We start from the raw sequence: 18181 nt of genomic DNA, 5'->3' as shown, positions 1-18181 counted from the left end.
ATGCATGGAGGAAAAAAATTCGGAAATTTTGGCGCAAGGTTGACCCCAAAAGCTCAAAAGTTGGAGCAATGAGTCCTTGACTTCTGAGACAAAAATTCTTAAATCGCACAAAAACATGCTTTAAATTTAAGAGAAAAGATGAGGAAAATTTTCTCCTGGAAGATAAGGTTTCTAATTACAGATCCGGTCACATATACTTTTGAGATTCATTCTGTCAGAAGGTAGAGGTGTCATCCTTGTCAGGTAAGTTCGCAGTTGTTTACTCTTGAATGTCGCTGCGCGGTAGAACGATTTACGTCTCTGAGCACAGCGCCTGCGTTGCGCTTAGTTGTGCCACAGTCAACCCTTGACTGATATTAGACAACTGCAACACAGTCGTATGCGAAAACGACTGCCAACTTGGCTGACGACACCTCTAGGTGGACTCCTGAGCTTCTACCTGTTGCCAGGAGGCTGCTTGTGGGTGGAGGGGAATTTAATGTGTCTGTTAGTCTTAATATCTTTTTCACTAGGCCCAGTTCAAAATAATGTGTTTCAGAAGTCTGTATGAAATAAAGTCTTAACTGAAAAAGCCAGGGGGGTAATTGACCATTCATATTTTTGATTCACCTTGAATACCGAGACTCAACTGCAATGTTGAAGTACGGTTAAACATAATGAGCGAGGGGATGAGTCAGTAAATGAGTGTAATCATTTCTTTTAAGCCTTGATAAAATTAAATCGGAAATTTAATGAGGCAGTGAAATAGCAGAAGATAACGGATGAAACTTACTGAGAGAGGACCCAGTCTTTGAAAATATATGAAAACACAGAAACAAGGGCTTGTGAGACGGAACTAAAAATAGCACATTTATTATCGATTTATGAAATTGATTTACGCTTTAATTAATTTTAATCACAAAGAAAGAAGATTTTTAATGCCAAGATGGTTGAAAGTGTACAAAAACTTCGGCGTGGCCATCTATTTTCAGAATTTCTGACTACTTAAGACTAGTTCTTTTTTGTAAATCATGACTTAAAACTTCTTCACCACTGAGATAAGAAGGGAATGATATAAATTATAATGGGCGAAAGTTACTCTGCAAAATAAAGCTTTCTGTTACTATCTATTTTTCAACTATCATGTGTGGGGAGGGTATGTATGTGTTGAGATATCCTTTAATGCTGTATAAAAAGAGGATCCTGAGAAAATTAAAAATTTGTACAAATTCCTTGACGCTTAGACGAAATAAAATTTAAGAATACAATAGTTTTGCTGGATTGTGATCCATGAGAGACTCCTTTATCGATTTTACAAGATTAATAGAAAAATTGGTAACCAAAGATCACACTATAGTATCGATCCTGGCATGAAGCAAGTACACGATTAGGCAGATATTGTGGACAAATACCCTGCAAAAACAAGCCCTCTTCTCTCTGATGTCTAGGAAATATGGACAAAATGGATTTCTGCAAGGAAGTAATCGACTAAAAAAAAAAAAAAAAAAATAGTAAAGCTAATAATCGAGACAATTTGTTTTTCTTCCTTATCTTTCATGCAGGCTGCAATATTCTAATACCTAAGAAAAGAGGGACTGGTTTATTTGTCTCTTCAAAACCTGCAAATCCAATTTCAAATGCATAGGTAAATCTGCTCTGTATCCGTCTCTTTGACAGAAGACAAAGTGCAACATTGCAGATGAGGAACAATTTACACTTGAAATGAACATTTCTGTTTTAAATTTTCCAAAAGTAAAACATATTCATAAATGAAAAAGCAAGTATTCCCCCAAGAAAATTAAAAGAAATAATACCGAGTTATATTCTAAAAAAAAGTGTTTCTCTTTAAAATGATAAATTGTGACAGAAACTTAAAGTTCTGCTTCCAAAACACAAAAAAATTAAACATAGATATTAAGTCAACAATTATATAAAAAAAAAACTTACACACTAGTGTCAATCGTGTGTTGTGGACACTTAATTTATAATTGGAAAGAAAAAAAAACCAAGAAAAAATAAATAAATAAAGATAAAATAAAGTAAAAGGAGAAGTTAGAAAAAAATTATAAAATTAAGAGAGGATTTTGGAAAACGGTAAATAAAATCACACGGTAATTTTATCACACCCTTAAATCGACATCAGAGAACACGGATCACCGCAATCCGATAGAGTATCACGAAACTTCCTTAAGGTCATCAGGCAGGTCATTCTTTGGGTGTTTGTTTTCAAAATGCTGTTTGTATGTCTTAGGATCTGGCATTTGAGCCTGAAATAAAAAAGAAAAAATGATGGTACATTAAAGAAAGATGTCTTTAGCAGTTACAAAATAGATTTTTATTTCAATTTTTTTTTTACAGCTCTGTTACATGACATGAAGAAATAACATGGTTGTTATATATATAATGACAGTTTCGTGGGTAGTGGGGTTCCTTTTTTTATTATTAATATCCACGTTGATCCTGAGAACTTAATATCAACCTAACCCTGATGTGTCATGAGAGCATCTCTGAATAAATAATTTCACAACAAATGTCACCTGAAGGAAATAAGCAACATTTTGACAAATTTATTCGAAACCACCTCTGAAAATTTAAGTTCAAATTGAACATTATTTAGGAAATAACGAGCTACTAGTTTGATTCCCTTCAAAAATAATGTGACGAGATGTGACTACGGAGAGGAAAAGACTCACAGTCGTAATGTTACACACTTTAATGATTGTATTTGGTAAATTATTACTATCCAACAGCCTAGGGCAACCCTTTGTGTACTCAGCAGGTAAGTATTTCACATATTTTTTCTTCTGTCATATCCAAGCCAAAAAAAACGATCCAAAAAGCGATTTTAAACGCTAAAGCAGGCATCTCAGTACGAAAAATCCATGATAATAGCATGGAGATGTCTCCTGTTGTTATTCATTTTTCGCTTCAAGACAATATTGCTCCATCAACTTGTGACCATGTGAGCTCAACTTCCACTCATTTTAAACCAATTGACTTATGAACAATTTGACTCTGCTATGCTTAGCATTAGTATTTAATTTTGCTGTAAATACTGGTCACACCATTAATAAATAACGCATTAGCAAGTAGAAGTTTGGCGCTGCCAGCTGTAAAACACTGGAGGTAAGTCATGAATTGTTTTCAAGCGGCAAATGGCTTCGCACCAATGGTTCAGCGCTGCTGTAAGTATTGCCTTGCGCGCTTTCAATTTAAGTCAATGGATTGAGAGAGTAAGATTATTCTAAGACATATGTAACCAAGATCTGTTAGCTAGTTACATTAGCACTGAAATTACAGTACTAGTCTCAAGGATTCAGAACAATCTATGTGAATGAGTAGGTCAAGTCTTTTTTTTTATTGTGTCATTCGAAAGTAGTAAGTGACCGAAGCTTACAGTTTTTTTCCTAAATTTTTTTGATGACTGCAAACTGGAGAAAAGTTAATTCGAAAGTGCCAAAAATTAGGGTGGCCTAAAACAGCATTTGAACTGCGCGCTCGTAGGTTTCGCATGTACACGTCACGATCATTATGGCGGCGGAATGCGTAGTGGAAGAATACACGGCGGCGTTGCCTTGGCGGTATGTTTTTGGTGGTCAATTGGAGGTTATGTAGGTTACTTTGTTTGAGATTCATATCCATTGTTCTTAATTTTCTAAGCTTTTCAATCAGAATGCGATACAGATGTATGTAGGATATGAAACATTCACACAGAACTTACTTAACCTCAAACCAGAAATCGTGATGTCAACATCAGCAGCGTGGCGGTAGTAAGCAGGTCGGCTTCGGCGCCGCCATCTTCCCGTCTATGACGCGTAGATACGAAGATTCACAGCGATCGGTTCAAACACTTTTTCGAGGACCCCTAAAAGGAAGCGTTACATCTCCACAGAGACAATTTTTCGTGAAATTTTAAGATGCGCATCGTTCTTCTCGTACCGAAAACTGTAAGATTTGACTATTTGTAGGCAAATCCCTCCCGAGCTTAACTGACTCATTAGCAACCTGAGAAAACAGGAAAACCTAAAGTTAACAATGAATTTCAGTGCATACCTTACATACTGCACAGACATGAACTAAGGCTTTTTGTGCGGCTTTTTTCTGCTCATTGGCACTGTGTCCTTGCTGCTTTTTGGCTTTGGCTGCTTTTTCCTGAGCTTTGGCTTGAGACTGAAGCTTCTGATGACCGCGGGCCATGATTAAGCTGCAAAATTAAGAAAAGACATTAATGCCATGAGTGAAAATTTTACCTAAAGCACAAGGATGCAATTGAAAGACAAATAGTAAGTATTGTCCAATACTTTACTCTACTCCTGTTGGGTTCCACATACCTATCAAGAAAAATTCTGCGATAAAAACAAAATTATAAAATAAAATAAATAAAAAGAGAGAGAAAAGAACAATGCAAACTTTTTTCAGATTCCTATTTTTCAAGATTTTCTGATTTATCGAAAAATTCAGATGCCTGACCTGGATTCTACTGGACCTAGCAATTCAGAATTGGATTCTACAGAAAAAGTACACAAGAGTTGATACTTACCTCTAAAGCCTAGATACGTCAAATTCATATTTTTCGTTCTTTAGATCATCTTGAGATGTTTTTGGGCCGCTATCTTGTTTTTAATGCTCAAATTTCAGCTCAGGAAATGATTAGCTTAAAGATCGGACTTTGCAGCAAAAACTACATGACAATTCATACCTCAGAGGTTTACTTATATCGGTAAAATTCGAATTTTATATTCTTGAAAAGTTGATTTTGACAGTTTGGTGCTGACACATTGTTATAAAGGCACAAATTTCAATCGTAGAGAATTTGTGGTCGCAGAACTGGATCTTACCACAAATTACCTGAGAGTTGATACCCCACAGTCCTATATCCGTAAAATTTAAATTTCTCATTCTTGAGATGATTATGAAGAGGTTTTTTGGACAGCCATCTTGTTTCTGAGGCCCAAATTCCAGTCCTGGAGAATGTTGAGCTTCAGAATAAGATTCTATGGTAAAAATTACTCCAGAATCGATATGTCAATGGGCCAAAACTTCTTTTTCATCCTTGTAACGATTTTTGTCCGCATCGTCCATAAGGAGGCCGCACTGTGCGCCAGCAGGACGAGTCCGAATGCTAACATGGCTCTTGCCGCAGAAGTGACGGAAGCCATGCATGTGAATCTGGCAGCCAAGAATGAAAGTAATACTCACTAAAATGGCAGTGAGTAGAAAGAAGGGTTTACACTACGCTGACTCAGTGATAAAATATGGGCCTAGGACTTAAGTGGGTTAACAACAGAGAGGGTTCATTCTGTAATAGAACAAGGCTTGTACCTGTGAGGTCAGACGAAAAGACAGGGGAATAGAGGTAGAACTTCCGAAACTCAGGAAACAATGAGATGGTGGATGCAGATGGTTGATAAAGATTAGATACTTGAAAATTAATTTTCCGACACAAACTAATACGGAATCATCGGCAAAAGCGATTCAGCGAAATGGAAAGTAAGAAGTAACTCCGCAACTCGCGGGAAATTGTTCATAATGGCTAGTAGATGAGTCCATATGGGTCATACTTTTTCGTCCATGCTAGTATTCAAAACAGTATAATATAAACATAACCTAAAAACCATTCCGACGTGCGAAGTCTTATCAGGAAAACCGGTCCCTTATCCCTTATCTCATCTTTGTTGTCGACTTTCAGTATGCTGAAACTATCTATCAAATGCGTGAATCACGCTATTTCACGAAGGCAAATTTCACAAAGCCACTATTTTACGTGCTACGGTAATCTTAAAAATCTTAATGGCGTATCTTATGTGAGTGTGTTTACTTTATTATTTCTTTGAAGACAATGATAATGAGAGTCTTGTCATAAGTTCTACTGAAGTCATACGTTGCTTTTAAAATTAAGTGGCGAGCCTTGCCTCTCGGAAAATTTCACTGCTTCCTCAAATATCAATCAATTTCTTGAAACTTTTAGATGTGAAGGCAAGCCACAGCTAATAGTTCAGCTGCAACCAGCGAGCAATCGGACTGCGCCGTCAACAACATTCACAGGCTAGATAAACAGTTAACATTGGCCCACTATCAACTGTGCTGTCTCTTTGCATGCTCATTGCTAATACTGTCAGACTGTTCAGTCGGGACTGCTCGAGTTACAGCTGCCTAAGGTTCAGCAACAGAGGAACTTAACTGCAGAGTTTCCTGTGAGAATTAGTATTTTTACTTTAGACTAGGAGCAGGAAGACATGTACCATTGTCTCCTAAGATCTGAAATTTGTTTATTGGCAAAGCAGTAATAATCAATTGTATCTTGTTCCAGGCTCATTCATCTCATTACTCAACCGAATCGGGTTGCTTTCCAAAGTCACCAGACTTGGTCAGAATTTATGAAGGTCCTCTGGCAACCAGGCTGAGGAGGACCAAATTATTCTCGTTTACCACAAGTGCCGTTGGCATAACAGGGTTTCCTGTGGTAGCTGAACAAATTCAAAAATTTCCAGAGAAAACTGGGTGGTATTTGGCAGTTCTTTCGGTCATGTCTTTTTTTTCTTTCGGAACTCCAGTTCTTCTACAATTGTTGGCGAGTAAATATATTTTATATATAGATTACAACCAATCAAAAGATCTCTACACTCTCTACACCTACACGTTATTCTTTGGCTTGAAGCCGGTAAGTGATGTCTAATTATGAGCTTATATCTTTTCATAATACTTTTACTCCTCTTGATGGCGGTCACGCGCCAAAAATGGACAACTTTTTTTGCTAACGTACTGTAGTCAAACTGGATTAAGTCAACCACAATTCAAGTAAAGACAGTAGGTTGGAATTTTTAGCCAACTTGCGTTACAAATCAGCATACATCTGAAAATCTCAATACAGAGGGAAAAAGCTCATTCGAGCGCAATTTTCCCTCCAAGAGATATGCTGTTTGGTGCAACTCTAGTTACAACCATTCAGGAAGGCAATTGCAGAACTCTCTGAGCTTGGTAGCAGAAAATTCACGAGGCTGTGCTGTACTGAGGATGGATCCAATTAGACCTGAAACGAGTCTGCAGTTGCCTTCCTGAATGGTTGTAACTAGTGTTGCACCAAATAGCGTATCTCCTGGAGGGAAACTTGTGCTCAAATGAGCTTTTTCCCTCTGTATTGAGAATCTCTGCTTTATGCTGATTTGTAATGCACGTTGGCTAAAAATTTCAACTTACTGTCTTTGCGACCTGTGCGTCCACTGCAATCAGTTTGTGACAACTCAAGTAGGCCAAGAGCTGCATGCATAGTTGCTCATTTAACAGATCCCTTCCTTAAAATGTCCATTTTGTTCAAAACTGTGATTAAAAATGGTTTTAGGAGGCCCCTCAGTTTACCATTTTTCAGATGTGAAAAGTTTCAAATGAAGAACTATTTGAACAAAATTTAAGTAAAATTCAGCTGTATCACCTTGTGACTATCCTCGCAAAATAAACAACACACGCAAAATAAACTCCATAATGATCGCCTCAGACCAACATAAAGAAAATTCTATGATTTTGACAAACTTAAAGGTATCCTAAATAATGCTGAAACTGTCATATTTTTTAATATTTCTGGTGGCAAATTATTGGAATCTTCTGCAAGAATGCAATTATAAGATGTAATAGAACTGCAGCATAAGTTACAAAAAAAAGTTATCCATAAGCAAAAGTTCTTTAAATTTTTCCTACCTCTATTCATTTTTAAAGTCCTCCCACAACTTTCCTAACCATAACTTTTAACTAAATTGGCCTTTTAAAAGATAGATTTTACCTATGACCCCTAATTCCTATAAATATGATGAACCACTTACAGACCGCTATTGATGGGTGCAGTTGAATAATTATTTATTGTTTTTTTATTTTCACACCAAAATTGTCTGTCATTGTACAAGTCGGACAACTTTATTGCTGTCACATTCGTAGTTATAGTTTGAAAGTTATTATGAATTGCATTTATAAGGAGTGAACATTTATGGATAAAAGTTCCAAATACAGCTGTAACTATTTGAAACTATTAAAAAGAATAATTTACCAGTAAACATTATGTAGTTAAATGATGCAAAAGCAAGAGATAGTTGTAACCCTAAGTATTCATTATTCAGTACTACCCAACCTGTCATATGTAATGGGACATTTTCAGTTTGAGAGGCTTAATTGATGACAAGATTTAATTTTTTTCCGTTTTTATCTCTACCTACCCAGGGAAATTTATCAAAGAATAAACCCTCAGTAGGTATCTTAAAACCTATATTCGTGCACACGTAGCTGTGTAAAAATCATTTCCGGAGGGAGTCAAATTCTTCCAAATTTTTTCGTTAATTGCCAGCACCTAACTGCAAATAGACAGTGAAACTCCCAAACAATGTATCTCGATTTGAGACGTTGCAGTCCTCCTGTCATATTTTGTTCTTTGAAGGAGAATTTCTCAACGACAAGTCGCAAAAAGTTTTGTGATTTTTCTTCTCGGTGGGGATCAAATTCTGAAAAAATTTCTAGGAATGATGTTGACTTGTTCTCTTTCTAAAAACTGAAGAAGGAGTGGAAATTTTTAAACATAACTAACAAGATACGTGGTTTAGGAGTCTTACCTTCAAAATTTACTTGTTTATGCAAATCCTCATATAAGTGTTTTGATCTGTAAAATTATACCTCATATTCTAGACATTTTTTTTTTTTTAGGGACTGGGAGCTTTCAAGAAATTTTTGTCTCTGAGATTGCTTGCTCCTATCCGAAAATTTAAGTTTGCTTTATTAGAAACTTGAATAATGCTCCTTAAAAACTTTGTGTCTCCCTCAAATATAATGTTCTCTCTCACAGGTGCGATAACTTTTAGTATCCATGATCAAATATATCAGACTATTGTCCTGAGAAATACTGCGCCATATAATGAAATATAATAAGTGTGTCTTTGCTCTTTCCCAAATTCATCTTTTTATGCTTTTTTCTCTAAAATTTCCGTGTTCTACAGGGATGTTTCGTTTTTCTCTCAAAATTTAATTACTGCATAAACAATTTGTTCTTTTCCAGGCTAGTTTCAATGCTACAGACGTTTCCACTGTCTCAACGCCTCTCGCGTCAGTTTCAATTCGAGGCAAAGGTTACCTCCTTGAAGCTTCAAATTTCACAGACCTTAACCACTACAAACGGATGGTTGGCTATGACAAGGAGTTTGACTTTAGCGATAACAATGAAATAGAATCAACCAGTTGTGAACCGAATTTAAAACGGCCGAAAATACCCATGCCAACTCATCAAACGCCAAAAGCTTCAGAGAGCATAAAACCCTCTGATGAGGACAAGGATCTACCATTAAATCTAAGGAAGAGAAATCGATAGATTATGTAAGTGAAAAGTGTGATCTATTAGATTTATGTTACGTATTTAAGTGGCTGTGCCGAGGAATGTTCCTCTTAATCAGCCTCTTTCTCAAGATGAATGAAAATTTTTCTTTAAAAAAAGAAAACAATTAAACGTAATGTCAAGTTTTCAATGTGCAGTATCCTTGATACCTCTCTTGAATTCCCTGTTTTTTGTTGCCCTGACAAAAATGTCAGACATAATGCTACCAAGACTCATCTCATAGGCAACATTTTCAATCTCTATCAAGAAGGGAACCGAAAACATATTTATTCACTGTAGTTAGATTTGTGTTTGACGTATGGTATGTAGTCTATTTTTAATTAGAACTGCATACTTAAAATTTAATCTCAAAAGACATCAGATATTCTGAAAGTGGAGATTAAAGAAAATGTGCTCTCTACAGGATTACAGATTTTGACTTTATCACAAATGGACACATTGAGTCAATTTACAAATATTGATTTTACTCACAATTGAACCAATGATTTAAAATATTTTCAAAAATGATTTGCAATCCTTTTTGCCAAGCTTGTGTAAGAAAAAGAGATAAATTCCTATTTAGGAATGAATCGCTGGTATTTTTTAGTAAGTAACTACTTCATTGATTCATTTTGTTTTTGTTTATTAATTATACAAAAAATTTAACAATTGATCTACAGTGCCTTTTCAGTAAAACAAATTCACAGTGTTGCCCTCTTATTGTGGCAAATAGTAAAGTAAAGGTGCTGTCCTCAAAGTTTTGTCGAAGGGAAGTTAGAAATGATCAATTCACTTTGGTACATACTTCCTGAGCATGTTTGCAACTTTTTTAAGGCAAAGAAAATGAAGAACTGCTTTTGTGGCGCCATTGTATTAAGCATCTCCTTTAATTTTTTGCAAACTATATCACTTCTAATATTAATCTTTACTAACTTATAAATGCAGTAGAAATTCTTCTCAAAAACTAGCATAACTCAGCAGTACAAGTTTTTATACTTGCAATGTATTCTCTCTCAATGTGCACTATCTGAATAGGAAGCAAGTTCATCGTATCACTGAAGTAAGTCTGAGTCTCTTCTGAAGCATACAATCGCCAAGAAGCTGCATCAGCTGTATTTCAAAGTATATTCGAAAGAGGGATGCATAATTCAGTGTCAATGAGGCGTTGATGTTCAAAATTGAGTACCTTTATAGGCAAGTTAAAAGGGGATAGAAAACTACCTAAAGGTCAAGCTCAGATAATTTTTCAACAGAATTTCTCAACATGCCCTAAAAATCTAAAATCTGACTAGAAAATAAATGTGTCAAATAAAGAAATACTTCATGTAGATAGACTGAATATCAAGCAATCGATTAGCCAAGTATCAAATTTCTCAAAATTTCAAGATCAAGGTAACTTAAAATTATTTACAAACTACAGTAGCAGGTAGTGTCTGTGAGTAAAGAGTGTTATATCCGAAAATCAAATGAAGTCTGGATTTTATTGACCTAGTAATCCCAATTGCTGCAACAGAGAAAACAAACCAAGAAAAAAATTAGAAACCTGCCACCACGAATATTGCTGTAAATTGAGGTTTTCAATGAAAATGGGTCACTAAAACTCTGAACCGCTAAACTTTGATAACTAGGTTAAAGACTAGGTAACTAGGTAACTCAAAACTAGGTATACTTAGATAAATGACATTTGTAAAACCAATAATTGAGACTAAAACAAGGCAATCCAGATTTGCAGAAGATTTCAGAAGGAGGGGGGCATCAAACGCATCCATTTAATTACCTACTCTGAGGTATAATTCAAGAGGCAGTGCCAGAAAATGTCTTGGTGAATCTAGAAATTACTTTTGCGGAAAAAGTTTGAATATAAATAGTCCTTACATTTTTATAGGCTGCTCGATGAGCCTCTTTGAAAATCCTGATCTCAGCTTCCATTTCGTTGAACTTGTTGACCCAGTCATCCCAGTCACTACAACAGAGAAAAAAACCATGAAGAAAATCAGTAAGCTACCACCACTAAAATTGCTGTTTTAGATTATCAATAATAATGGGTCGCTACAACTCTGAACCCTTGAGGTAAATTTTGATAAATAATATTGTTAAAACCACTTCTTGCTCCCAAAGTTGTCTTTTTTATTGCAATTACTTTTAGCCTGATGATTATTTCCTTATTAATATTAACTTATTACCTATCGTAACGAGGTGGAAAAATGGTGCTGGGTCTACATCATTTCGCGGGGAAATCCAAGCCGAGAAATTAAAAAAATTAAATCAGAGTCAAAATATTTTAACTCTAATGAAAACCAGTACAAAACTGAGAGGGAGTTCAGCTCAGGCAGTTTGCATTGGAATGTTAAGTTGAGGTCACGCCGAGAGATCTATAACGTTTCGGGTCTTTTTAGACCTCATCAGTAGACCTCCTCTCATGGTGTGGACCTAGCACCATTGGATGTTATATGGAAATAATACCTATTGTAAAATTATTAAAACTTGTATGCAATATTAATTTAATTTCTTAACATTTCACTTAATCTTGTATTTATTGAAAAAAGTGTGATTTTATCAGAAAGAAAATCAAAATCTTTCAGGCTCTCAAAATCTGGGAAATTTACTTTGAAAACATAGGGTAAGGTTTGCCTTACAAAAGCATCGAAAACTTTCTGGCCCAAATTTTCGTTCTACTCTCTGAAAAGTTTGGCCGGAAAGAAGAAAAATAAATTTCAAGCTTTCCAAATATTTTTAAAAAAAACTGAAAAAGATAATTTATCATAATCTAAAAACAGAAAATGAATTAAAGATTTTGCTACTTCATTACAATTCTTGACCAGTCAGATAGCCAATTAAAAATTCCTGTAGGTAAGCTTGCAATTTTTTTGAGAAAAATTGCAACATTATAATACAATTATATTGCGACACACTAAAATTGCACTTTTCTTTGCAATACTATTGCAATACATCCATGCTACGTGGGATTCTATTATTAGAGAGAATGTAGGACAAGAGTGCTAAATAACAAAACTGTCCACTAATTTGTTGTCTTTTTGCACTTATTCCTTTTGTAAAGTATATCCCCATCCTTAATCTGTAAATATTATGAAAGAATTGAACTTTGACTCTGTTATAAAGTATCATTTACAAATTTTGATATCTCTGGAAAAAAGTCAATTGTTTTCTTCTCTGATACTGATCATTTTTATCGTAACCTATAACAAGGAGGTATCCACTTTAATTTCCAGTAGGTCAAATAGTATAACCAACAAAATGAAGGAGCTTTGCGTGAATCCGTCAGTTAGTAGCTGGCACGTCGTTGCGCCGATAAGAATTAATCGATGGTGAAACTGCAGAATGGAGATGTTGCATGTGTGAGGAATTTGTGATTTGACTGCTGATTCTTATGTACAAGTTCGCGAGAAAACACGGTGGTGCTACTGGTTTTCTCTGAAATCAACTCCCAAGCTCAAAAAAAGATTTCCAGTTGAGGCCAAAATGGAGGGGATATCCCACGCTATCCTGAGAGTCCACCTCTACATCAAGACCATCACTCCATGCAAAGATAGGGAGCAAATACATTGACAGGGCTGCCACTTTATTTGGGGACTCAAAAATTGAAAACACGGCAACACTGCTAATGTAATTTGCTCCCTATCTTTGCATGGATTTTTTGTCTATGATGTAGAGTGACTTCTCAGGAATAGCATAGGATATCCCCTCCATTTTGGCCTCAACTTGAGAGCTTTATTGTGAGCTTGGGAGTTGATTTCAGAGATAACCAGTGGCACCATTGTGTTATCCTTCTTTCTCGCAAACTTTTACATATGATTCGAGAGTCAAATCGGAAATTCCTCACACATGCAACATCTCCATTGCGTATCTCGGTTTGCAGCGTTGCAAGACAAACTCTCCATGCCAAGATAGGGAGCAAATACATTAGCAGGGTTGCCGTGTTTTCAGTTTTGGGGTCCCCAAATAAAGTGGCAGCTCTGTCAATGTATTTTGCTCCCTACTCTTTGCATGGAGGTTTTGTCTGATGTAGACGTGACCTCTCAGGGTAGCGTGAGAATGCGTGGGATATCCCCTCCATTTTGGCCTTAACTTGCATGGGCGTAACTAGGGTGTCCTGGGGGGGGGCGCCCCCCAGTAAAAAACGGGATCCTTCATGTCCTCACCCTCCCCCCGCACTCTTCACCCGATAGGTGGTCCCATGCCCCCCCCCCCCCCCCCCCCCCCCAGAGAAATGTTCCTAGCTACGCCCTGTAACTTGAGAGTCTTTTTTGAGCTTGCAGTTGATTTTCAGAGAAACGCATGTACATCTTGTTTCTTTGCGAACTTTTAGGTACATAAGAAACAACAGTCAAATCGCAAATTCCTCACACATGTGACGCATGCAATATCTCCATTAAATTAAGACGGCTTAATTTGTATGCCCATACGGGCCAGCTATTTTAACTCCCCAGTAACTATTTTACCTCCGCAGGTATCAATTTAAGCAATCAGCGACAAAAATGAACAACTTTTTCATAATAACCCTTGGCTTCGATAATCAGTATGTCATTGAGCAATGAAAATAAAAGTGGAACGGAAACTTATTGATTCTCCTTACGTATCTCTCGCCACAATAAAACTGCTTCAAAATACATTTCTGGAAGGCGGAAGCACGTACCTATCATTATTAGCACTACTGTTTTCATGTCCCAAGTAGCACAGCGCAACACAAATATTGAAATTAAAATGCAATTTGATTTTAATGAAATTGTAATTTTTTTTACCATTCAAAAGTACACCATTTAGTCGCCCTGGTAAAAATTGGCGATACGAGCTGCGTTTCAAAATACCATAGGAGTTCTTATAGCCGACTAAAGAAGGCTATTGAAAATCATATAGCTGGCTGTAGAAAGCGGAGCAAATCATATAGCCGGGCTATACGAAGCTATAAAAAAGTATACAATCGGGCTATAGTTCCTATCGCCGGGCTTTACACTTTATCGCCATTGGCTATAAAAGGCTATAAGAAATTGTGTAGAAATTCGTGTGCTTTGGAAATCATTAAGTTTGATACGGAACTACTACTTACCTTAATATTTACAAAACTTACATCATATTTTCCTTTAAAACATATTTTTTTTTCATCAATTAAAATGAGAATACAGAGTGTGCAAACATTTAATACAAAGCGGAGCGGCGTCGCACTAGCGCCTACAAACCTAACAGGGATACTTCACGCATTGCGCAGTGCGTGAAGTATCCCTGTTAGGTTTGTAGGCGCCAATGCGCGTTTCGCGCTCTCTGCCCGCCCGTCGCGCCGCAGCGTGCCACGGCGTCTGAGGCAACTATTTCACACCAGAGGTATTGCACAGCATCATTAGAAATTGAAGGCGCTCCAACATATTAAGAATGACGGGCATCCTTCAAAAGTACGGAGCTTTCCTCGCAAAATAAATCAAGATACTACGGCACAAAAAGAGAGCGGTATTCCAAAAACTAACTAAGTCCTAGTATCCGTATTTAGTAGGTAACGTTTAGCATAAACTTTATCGTCTGGCTGTTGCTTAATCGCCATCGGCTATAAAAAGCTATAAGAAATTGTACAGCCGGCTACAGAAGCTATTGGAAATCTTACAGCTGGCTTTAGGTCTGTAGTATTTTGGAACACACATTCTACTGCCAATTTTTACCAGGGCGATTTATGCCGATTTTAAACAATCAACAAAATGAGCTTCATGTGTCAGAGAGATAGGCAATATGCAATAGGTACGATGAAAAATTGCAACTTATATCAATTTTACTGCATTAAGTTTCAATACATGGGGCCCCTTCAAATAGGAGCTAGGCAACATACACAACACTCAGTGGAATTGCAATATTTTTACTATGCAGTTGCTACTTAGTGCAAGCTGTGCTACTTGAGACTTAATATTTATTTGCAAAATATTCCATTTTCAAAACCTAGAAAATTCTCATCAAGAATGCGCACCTTAGCGCACGAGTGAAAATAGACAGAAAATGAAAAAAAAAAAAAAAAAAAAACTCACCCAGCGGTCGAGTTGAAGAATTGTTGATGGAGCTCCTCGTTCAGAGGTGATACTCCGGCTCGGGTTTCAACCAGAATAATCCGTTGTTTAAGTCCACACGGAGTAGAAATTTCCATTCGGAATTGATTGTAGTCGCGATCCCATCTCAAGTCCTCAAAACCCCGCAAATGGCCCTTAAATGCCCGGAGTTGTATTCCAAGCTGTAGTTGAAAATTTTGGCGAGCCTTCACCTGGGCCCCGACCCGCTCGTAGAAAATAGTCAATTCAGGCCGATCGAAATATTTTGCGATGCGCTCCGGTTGAAATTCAGCACTAGCACGTTCAACGAGACCCAGCAAGCAAATTTGAACCATTTTGAACACGAAATCACGAGACACAGGAGCTGAACACGAAACGAACACAACGAAGTCAGAAAAGCGTATGGGCCTTCCTCTTGGGGCGCTTCTTCAAGACACCTCGGTGATATCTGTGTGAGCGCTGAGGAAGGCGATGTGAAGAGTCATGCCATTGTCTAATGTCGTGTACAGATATTGCGGGGTTAAAGAGCAAAGACCCCTCTTCGCAGCCTTTGGAGATGAGAGGAATGGCTAGTGGCTAGCACCGGCACTGCCGTCACTCAAAGGGGTCAAAGTTCTCCTGACATGAAACCGCACTTTACTCTAATTTGAGGGGCTCGGAGGACAAGGCGCACAAATGCAGTATTGGCTATTTCGAGAAATGCGTGTTTGAAGTTTAGAAATTACACGGATCCTTATGGCGGAAAGAAAGTTGGAACTGATTTTTTGTTGCTTGAAAATTGGAATTTGGGAGCGAATTTTTCACAGAATATGCATTGAGACTAGTTTTACTTGAAATCAATCATATCTCATTTTTTTTAAAAAAAAACTGCACTTAGGTACGCCCCTTGTCCTCCGAGCCCCTCATTTGTTTTGGCGCACCCTCCTGCACATTTTGTTATTTGATCGCGTAAAATTAATCGATGGCCCTCGCAAGAAGCACAGATTGCACTGAGTGTTGCGTATGTTGCCTATCTGCTGATTGAAGGCGCTTGGTTTACAGTTTATTGCAATAAAATTGAAGGAGGTTGCGATTTTTCATAGTACTGCATATTGCCTTATCTTTCTAATACATGGAACGCACTTTGTTGATTGTTTAAAATCGGCATTAATTGACTAAATGATGTGAATATAATGCAGTTTTATGGCAGAACAAATTTAAAATTTGATGTTCAATAAATCGCAATTTTATTTCAATGTTCTCATTGCACTGAGCTACAATTGTGAGCTGAAAGTCGAAAATAAGTACCTACCTCCAATGCAATAAAGATTGGAAATCTCCGATCATGTTAGATTTTCTTTTTAAAAGTAACACATGATCAAAATAATCAGTTGAAAATTTCTGTGGACATTCAGGAACAAGGCCCGGCTCCATGACTTCTTGTCACATTTACTTATTCAACCTCTGGTTAATTTGAGAAGCACTCAGGGTCCTGTTGAATTTTAAACCTGAGGATAAAATTCGTAATCCTGGTATATGGCTCACCCAAACTGAAAATGTCATTTGGACCATGAAATGTATTAGAGAGCCCCTGAAATCTCCAAAAATATTGTTAAAATGTTTACATAGCAAGATATCTAAAATCCGCTTAGAGGCGGTTTAGAGAACCGTCTCAACAAATTACAGTAAATTAAAAAAAAAAGAAAAAGAAAAAAAAAACATTTCTGAACTCCAAAATGTTTTCTCAAAAAGAAAAAATTGAATATAAGTAAAGCTTTGTCGTGATGATTGGAGGTAGGCGTTTTCCAACGTTAGCCATGCATCTAAATAAAGTGGTTAGAGCATGAGGGGGTTAATTACATGTTCAGTCATTTGGTGCAAATAATGACCTCTATGTGGTTTAGAGAGCGAGACTTCCAAAGCACAAATTTCAAGGATTTTCCAAGGAACTCAACTTGCAAAGTTTTAGTCATTCTTGGGTGTCAGATAAATTAGAACGTTTACAAGATTGCCATAAATTCTTCATCTTCAAATTCCCTGACATTTTTTGGCTTTTCCCTGACTTTCTCTGACCTTCAAACAAAATTTCCACAATTTTTTTTTCTTTTCTTTAAAGAAAAAAACGCTGACTTTTGCTAAACTTGGACAAAATTTCCCTGGAAATCAAATTATGAAAAAAGGCATTCAGTAGCTAGTTAAAAGACTACAAGCCTTTACTGACCAGAAAATGTAAAAAAACAGTCGGTAGATCAGTGATGTTTTAGTATTTACTAGATGTGTCAGAAATTCCCCAAGTTTTCCCAATTGTCACAAATTTCTCTGACTTTCCTTGCTTTTCCCAGTTTTCCAGACGGTCAGCAACCCTGGTTTAATTTCAAAGTTTTTATGATGCACATTTTACATTACTACTTATTCAAGATTTCTGAAGCCTTCACTTGAGGAAAATGATACAGTATTTTGTTTGGTTGCAAAAAATTAAATCTATTAACAGCAAACAATTCAGGAATCTAAAGTAATTTATTACACCTTGTGGGAGTCCCTAAGTTCTAATTTTAAAAAGGCAAAGGATTAGAATGGGTAAGCTGACTTAAAACGTATCTGAGCTTGACTATGATTCTTTTCAATTCAAAAACCTCAAAAGCAGTTCTATTACAGCTGATAGTTCCGGTGATTAGTATACTTTGCGACCTATAAGTAAAAAGTTGCAAAACAAAACTGCAAAAACGAATTGTATAGAACATGCTAAAATTAGAGAAGATGGATTTGAGCTCAGTAAGATCAGAGAAATAGTGCCTAATAATTGAGGAGGAAAACACAGACTTTGAAGAAAAGGAGGTAA

At 36.7% G+C, this 18181-nt stretch overlaps 3 protein-coding genes across 5 annotated transcripts; 1 reads left to right on the top strand and 2 right to left on the bottom strand.

The window, feature by feature from the left end:
* Positions 1-822: 822 nt before the first annotated feature.
* LOC109044125 (zinc finger protein 706) lies at positions 823-5478 on the bottom strand. Its single transcript, XM_019061675.2, has 3 exons — positions 5302-5478; positions 4033-4183; positions 823-2246 (listed from the first exon to the last, which is right to left on the bottom strand). Exons 2-3 carry the CDS (start codon positions 4174-4176, stop codon positions 2154-2156), a joined length of 237 nt encoding a protein of 78 aa, XP_018917220.1. The 5' UTR covers positions 4177-4183; positions 5302-5478; the 3' UTR covers positions 823-2153.
* Positions 5479-5584: 106 nt separating this feature from the next.
* LOC109044111 (transmembrane protein 70 homolog, mitochondrial) lies at positions 5585-12343 on the top strand. Of its 2 annotated transcripts, XM_072302043.1 has the most exons (4): positions 5585-5783; positions 6290-6640; positions 9011-9324; positions 11208-12343. In XM_072302043.1, the coding sequence occupies exons 1-3, from the start codon at positions 5670-5672 to the stop codon at positions 9317-9319; spliced, it is 774 nt and encodes a 257-aa protein (XP_072158144.1). In that variant the 5' UTR covers positions 5585-5669; the 3' UTR covers positions 9320-9324; positions 11208-12343. The 2 variants fall into 2 exon arrangements, with proteins under 2 accessions (XP_072158144.1, XP_072158143.1); XM_072302042.1 differs by lacking the exon at positions 11208-12343 and having other exon boundaries at positions 9011-9473.
* Positions 10655-18120, bottom strand: LOC109044118 (uncharacterized). 2 transcript variants are annotated; one of them, XM_019061665.2, is made up of 3 exons: positions 15346-18120; positions 11198-11285; positions 10655-10826 (listed from the first exon to the last, which is right to left on the bottom strand). In XM_019061665.2, exons 1-3 carry the CDS (start codon positions 15696-15698, stop codon positions 10803-10805), a joined length of 465 nt encoding a protein of 154 aa, XP_018917210.2. In that variant the 5' UTR covers positions 15699-18120; the 3' UTR covers positions 10655-10802. The 2 variants fall into 2 exon arrangements, with proteins under 2 accessions (XP_018917210.2, XP_072158145.1); XM_072302044.1 differs by having other exon boundaries at positions 10655-11285; positions 15346-17036.
* Between the last annotated feature and the right edge of the window lie 61 nt (positions 18121-18181).

The sequence above is a fragment of the Bemisia tabaci genome, chromosome 6, assembly GCF_918797505.1.
Source record: "Bemisia tabaci chromosome 6, PGI_BMITA_v3".
NCBI lineage: Eukaryota > Metazoa > Arthropoda > Insecta > Hemiptera > Aleyrodidae > Bemisia > Bemisia tabaci.
Note: the sequence above shows the minus strand (reverse complement) of the source record. Positions and strands in the feature narration are given on the sequence as shown.

What these genes read in the sequence shown, in the direction of transcription:
- LOC109044125 (XM_019061675.2), bottom strand. Translation starts at nt 4,176, where the DNA reads ATGGCCCGCGGTCATCAGAAGCTTCAGTCTCAAGCCAAAGCTCAGGAA. An exon ending in ATGTCTGTGCAGTATGTAAG is followed by an intron (nt 2,247 to 4,032) that starts GTATGCACTGAA and finishes TTTTTATTTCAG; the next exon opens with GCTCAAATGCCAGATCCTAA.
- LOC109044111 (XM_072302043.1), top strand. Translation starts at nt 5,670, where the DNA reads ATGCTGAAACTATCTATCAAATGCGTGAATCACGCTATTTCACGAAGG. An exon ending in ATCTTAATGGCGTATCTTAT is followed by an intron (nt 5,784 to 6,289) that starts GTGAGTGTGTTT and finishes ATCTTGTTCCAG; the next exon opens with GCTCATTCATCTCATTACTC. An exon ending in TATTCTTTGGCTTGAAGCCG is followed by an intron (nt 6,641 to 9,010) that starts GTAAGTGATGTC and finishes GTTCTTTTCCAG; the next exon opens with GCTAGTTTCAATGCTACAGA.
- LOC109044118 (XM_072302044.1), bottom strand. Translation starts at nt 15,698, where the DNA reads ATGGTTCAAATTTGCTTGCTGGGTCTCGTTGAACGTGCTAGTGCTGAA. An exon ending in TTCTTCAACTCGACCGCTGG is followed by an intron (nt 11,286 to 15,345) that starts GTGAGTTTTTTT and finishes TCTCTGTTGTAG; the next exon opens with TGACTGGGATGACTGGGTCA.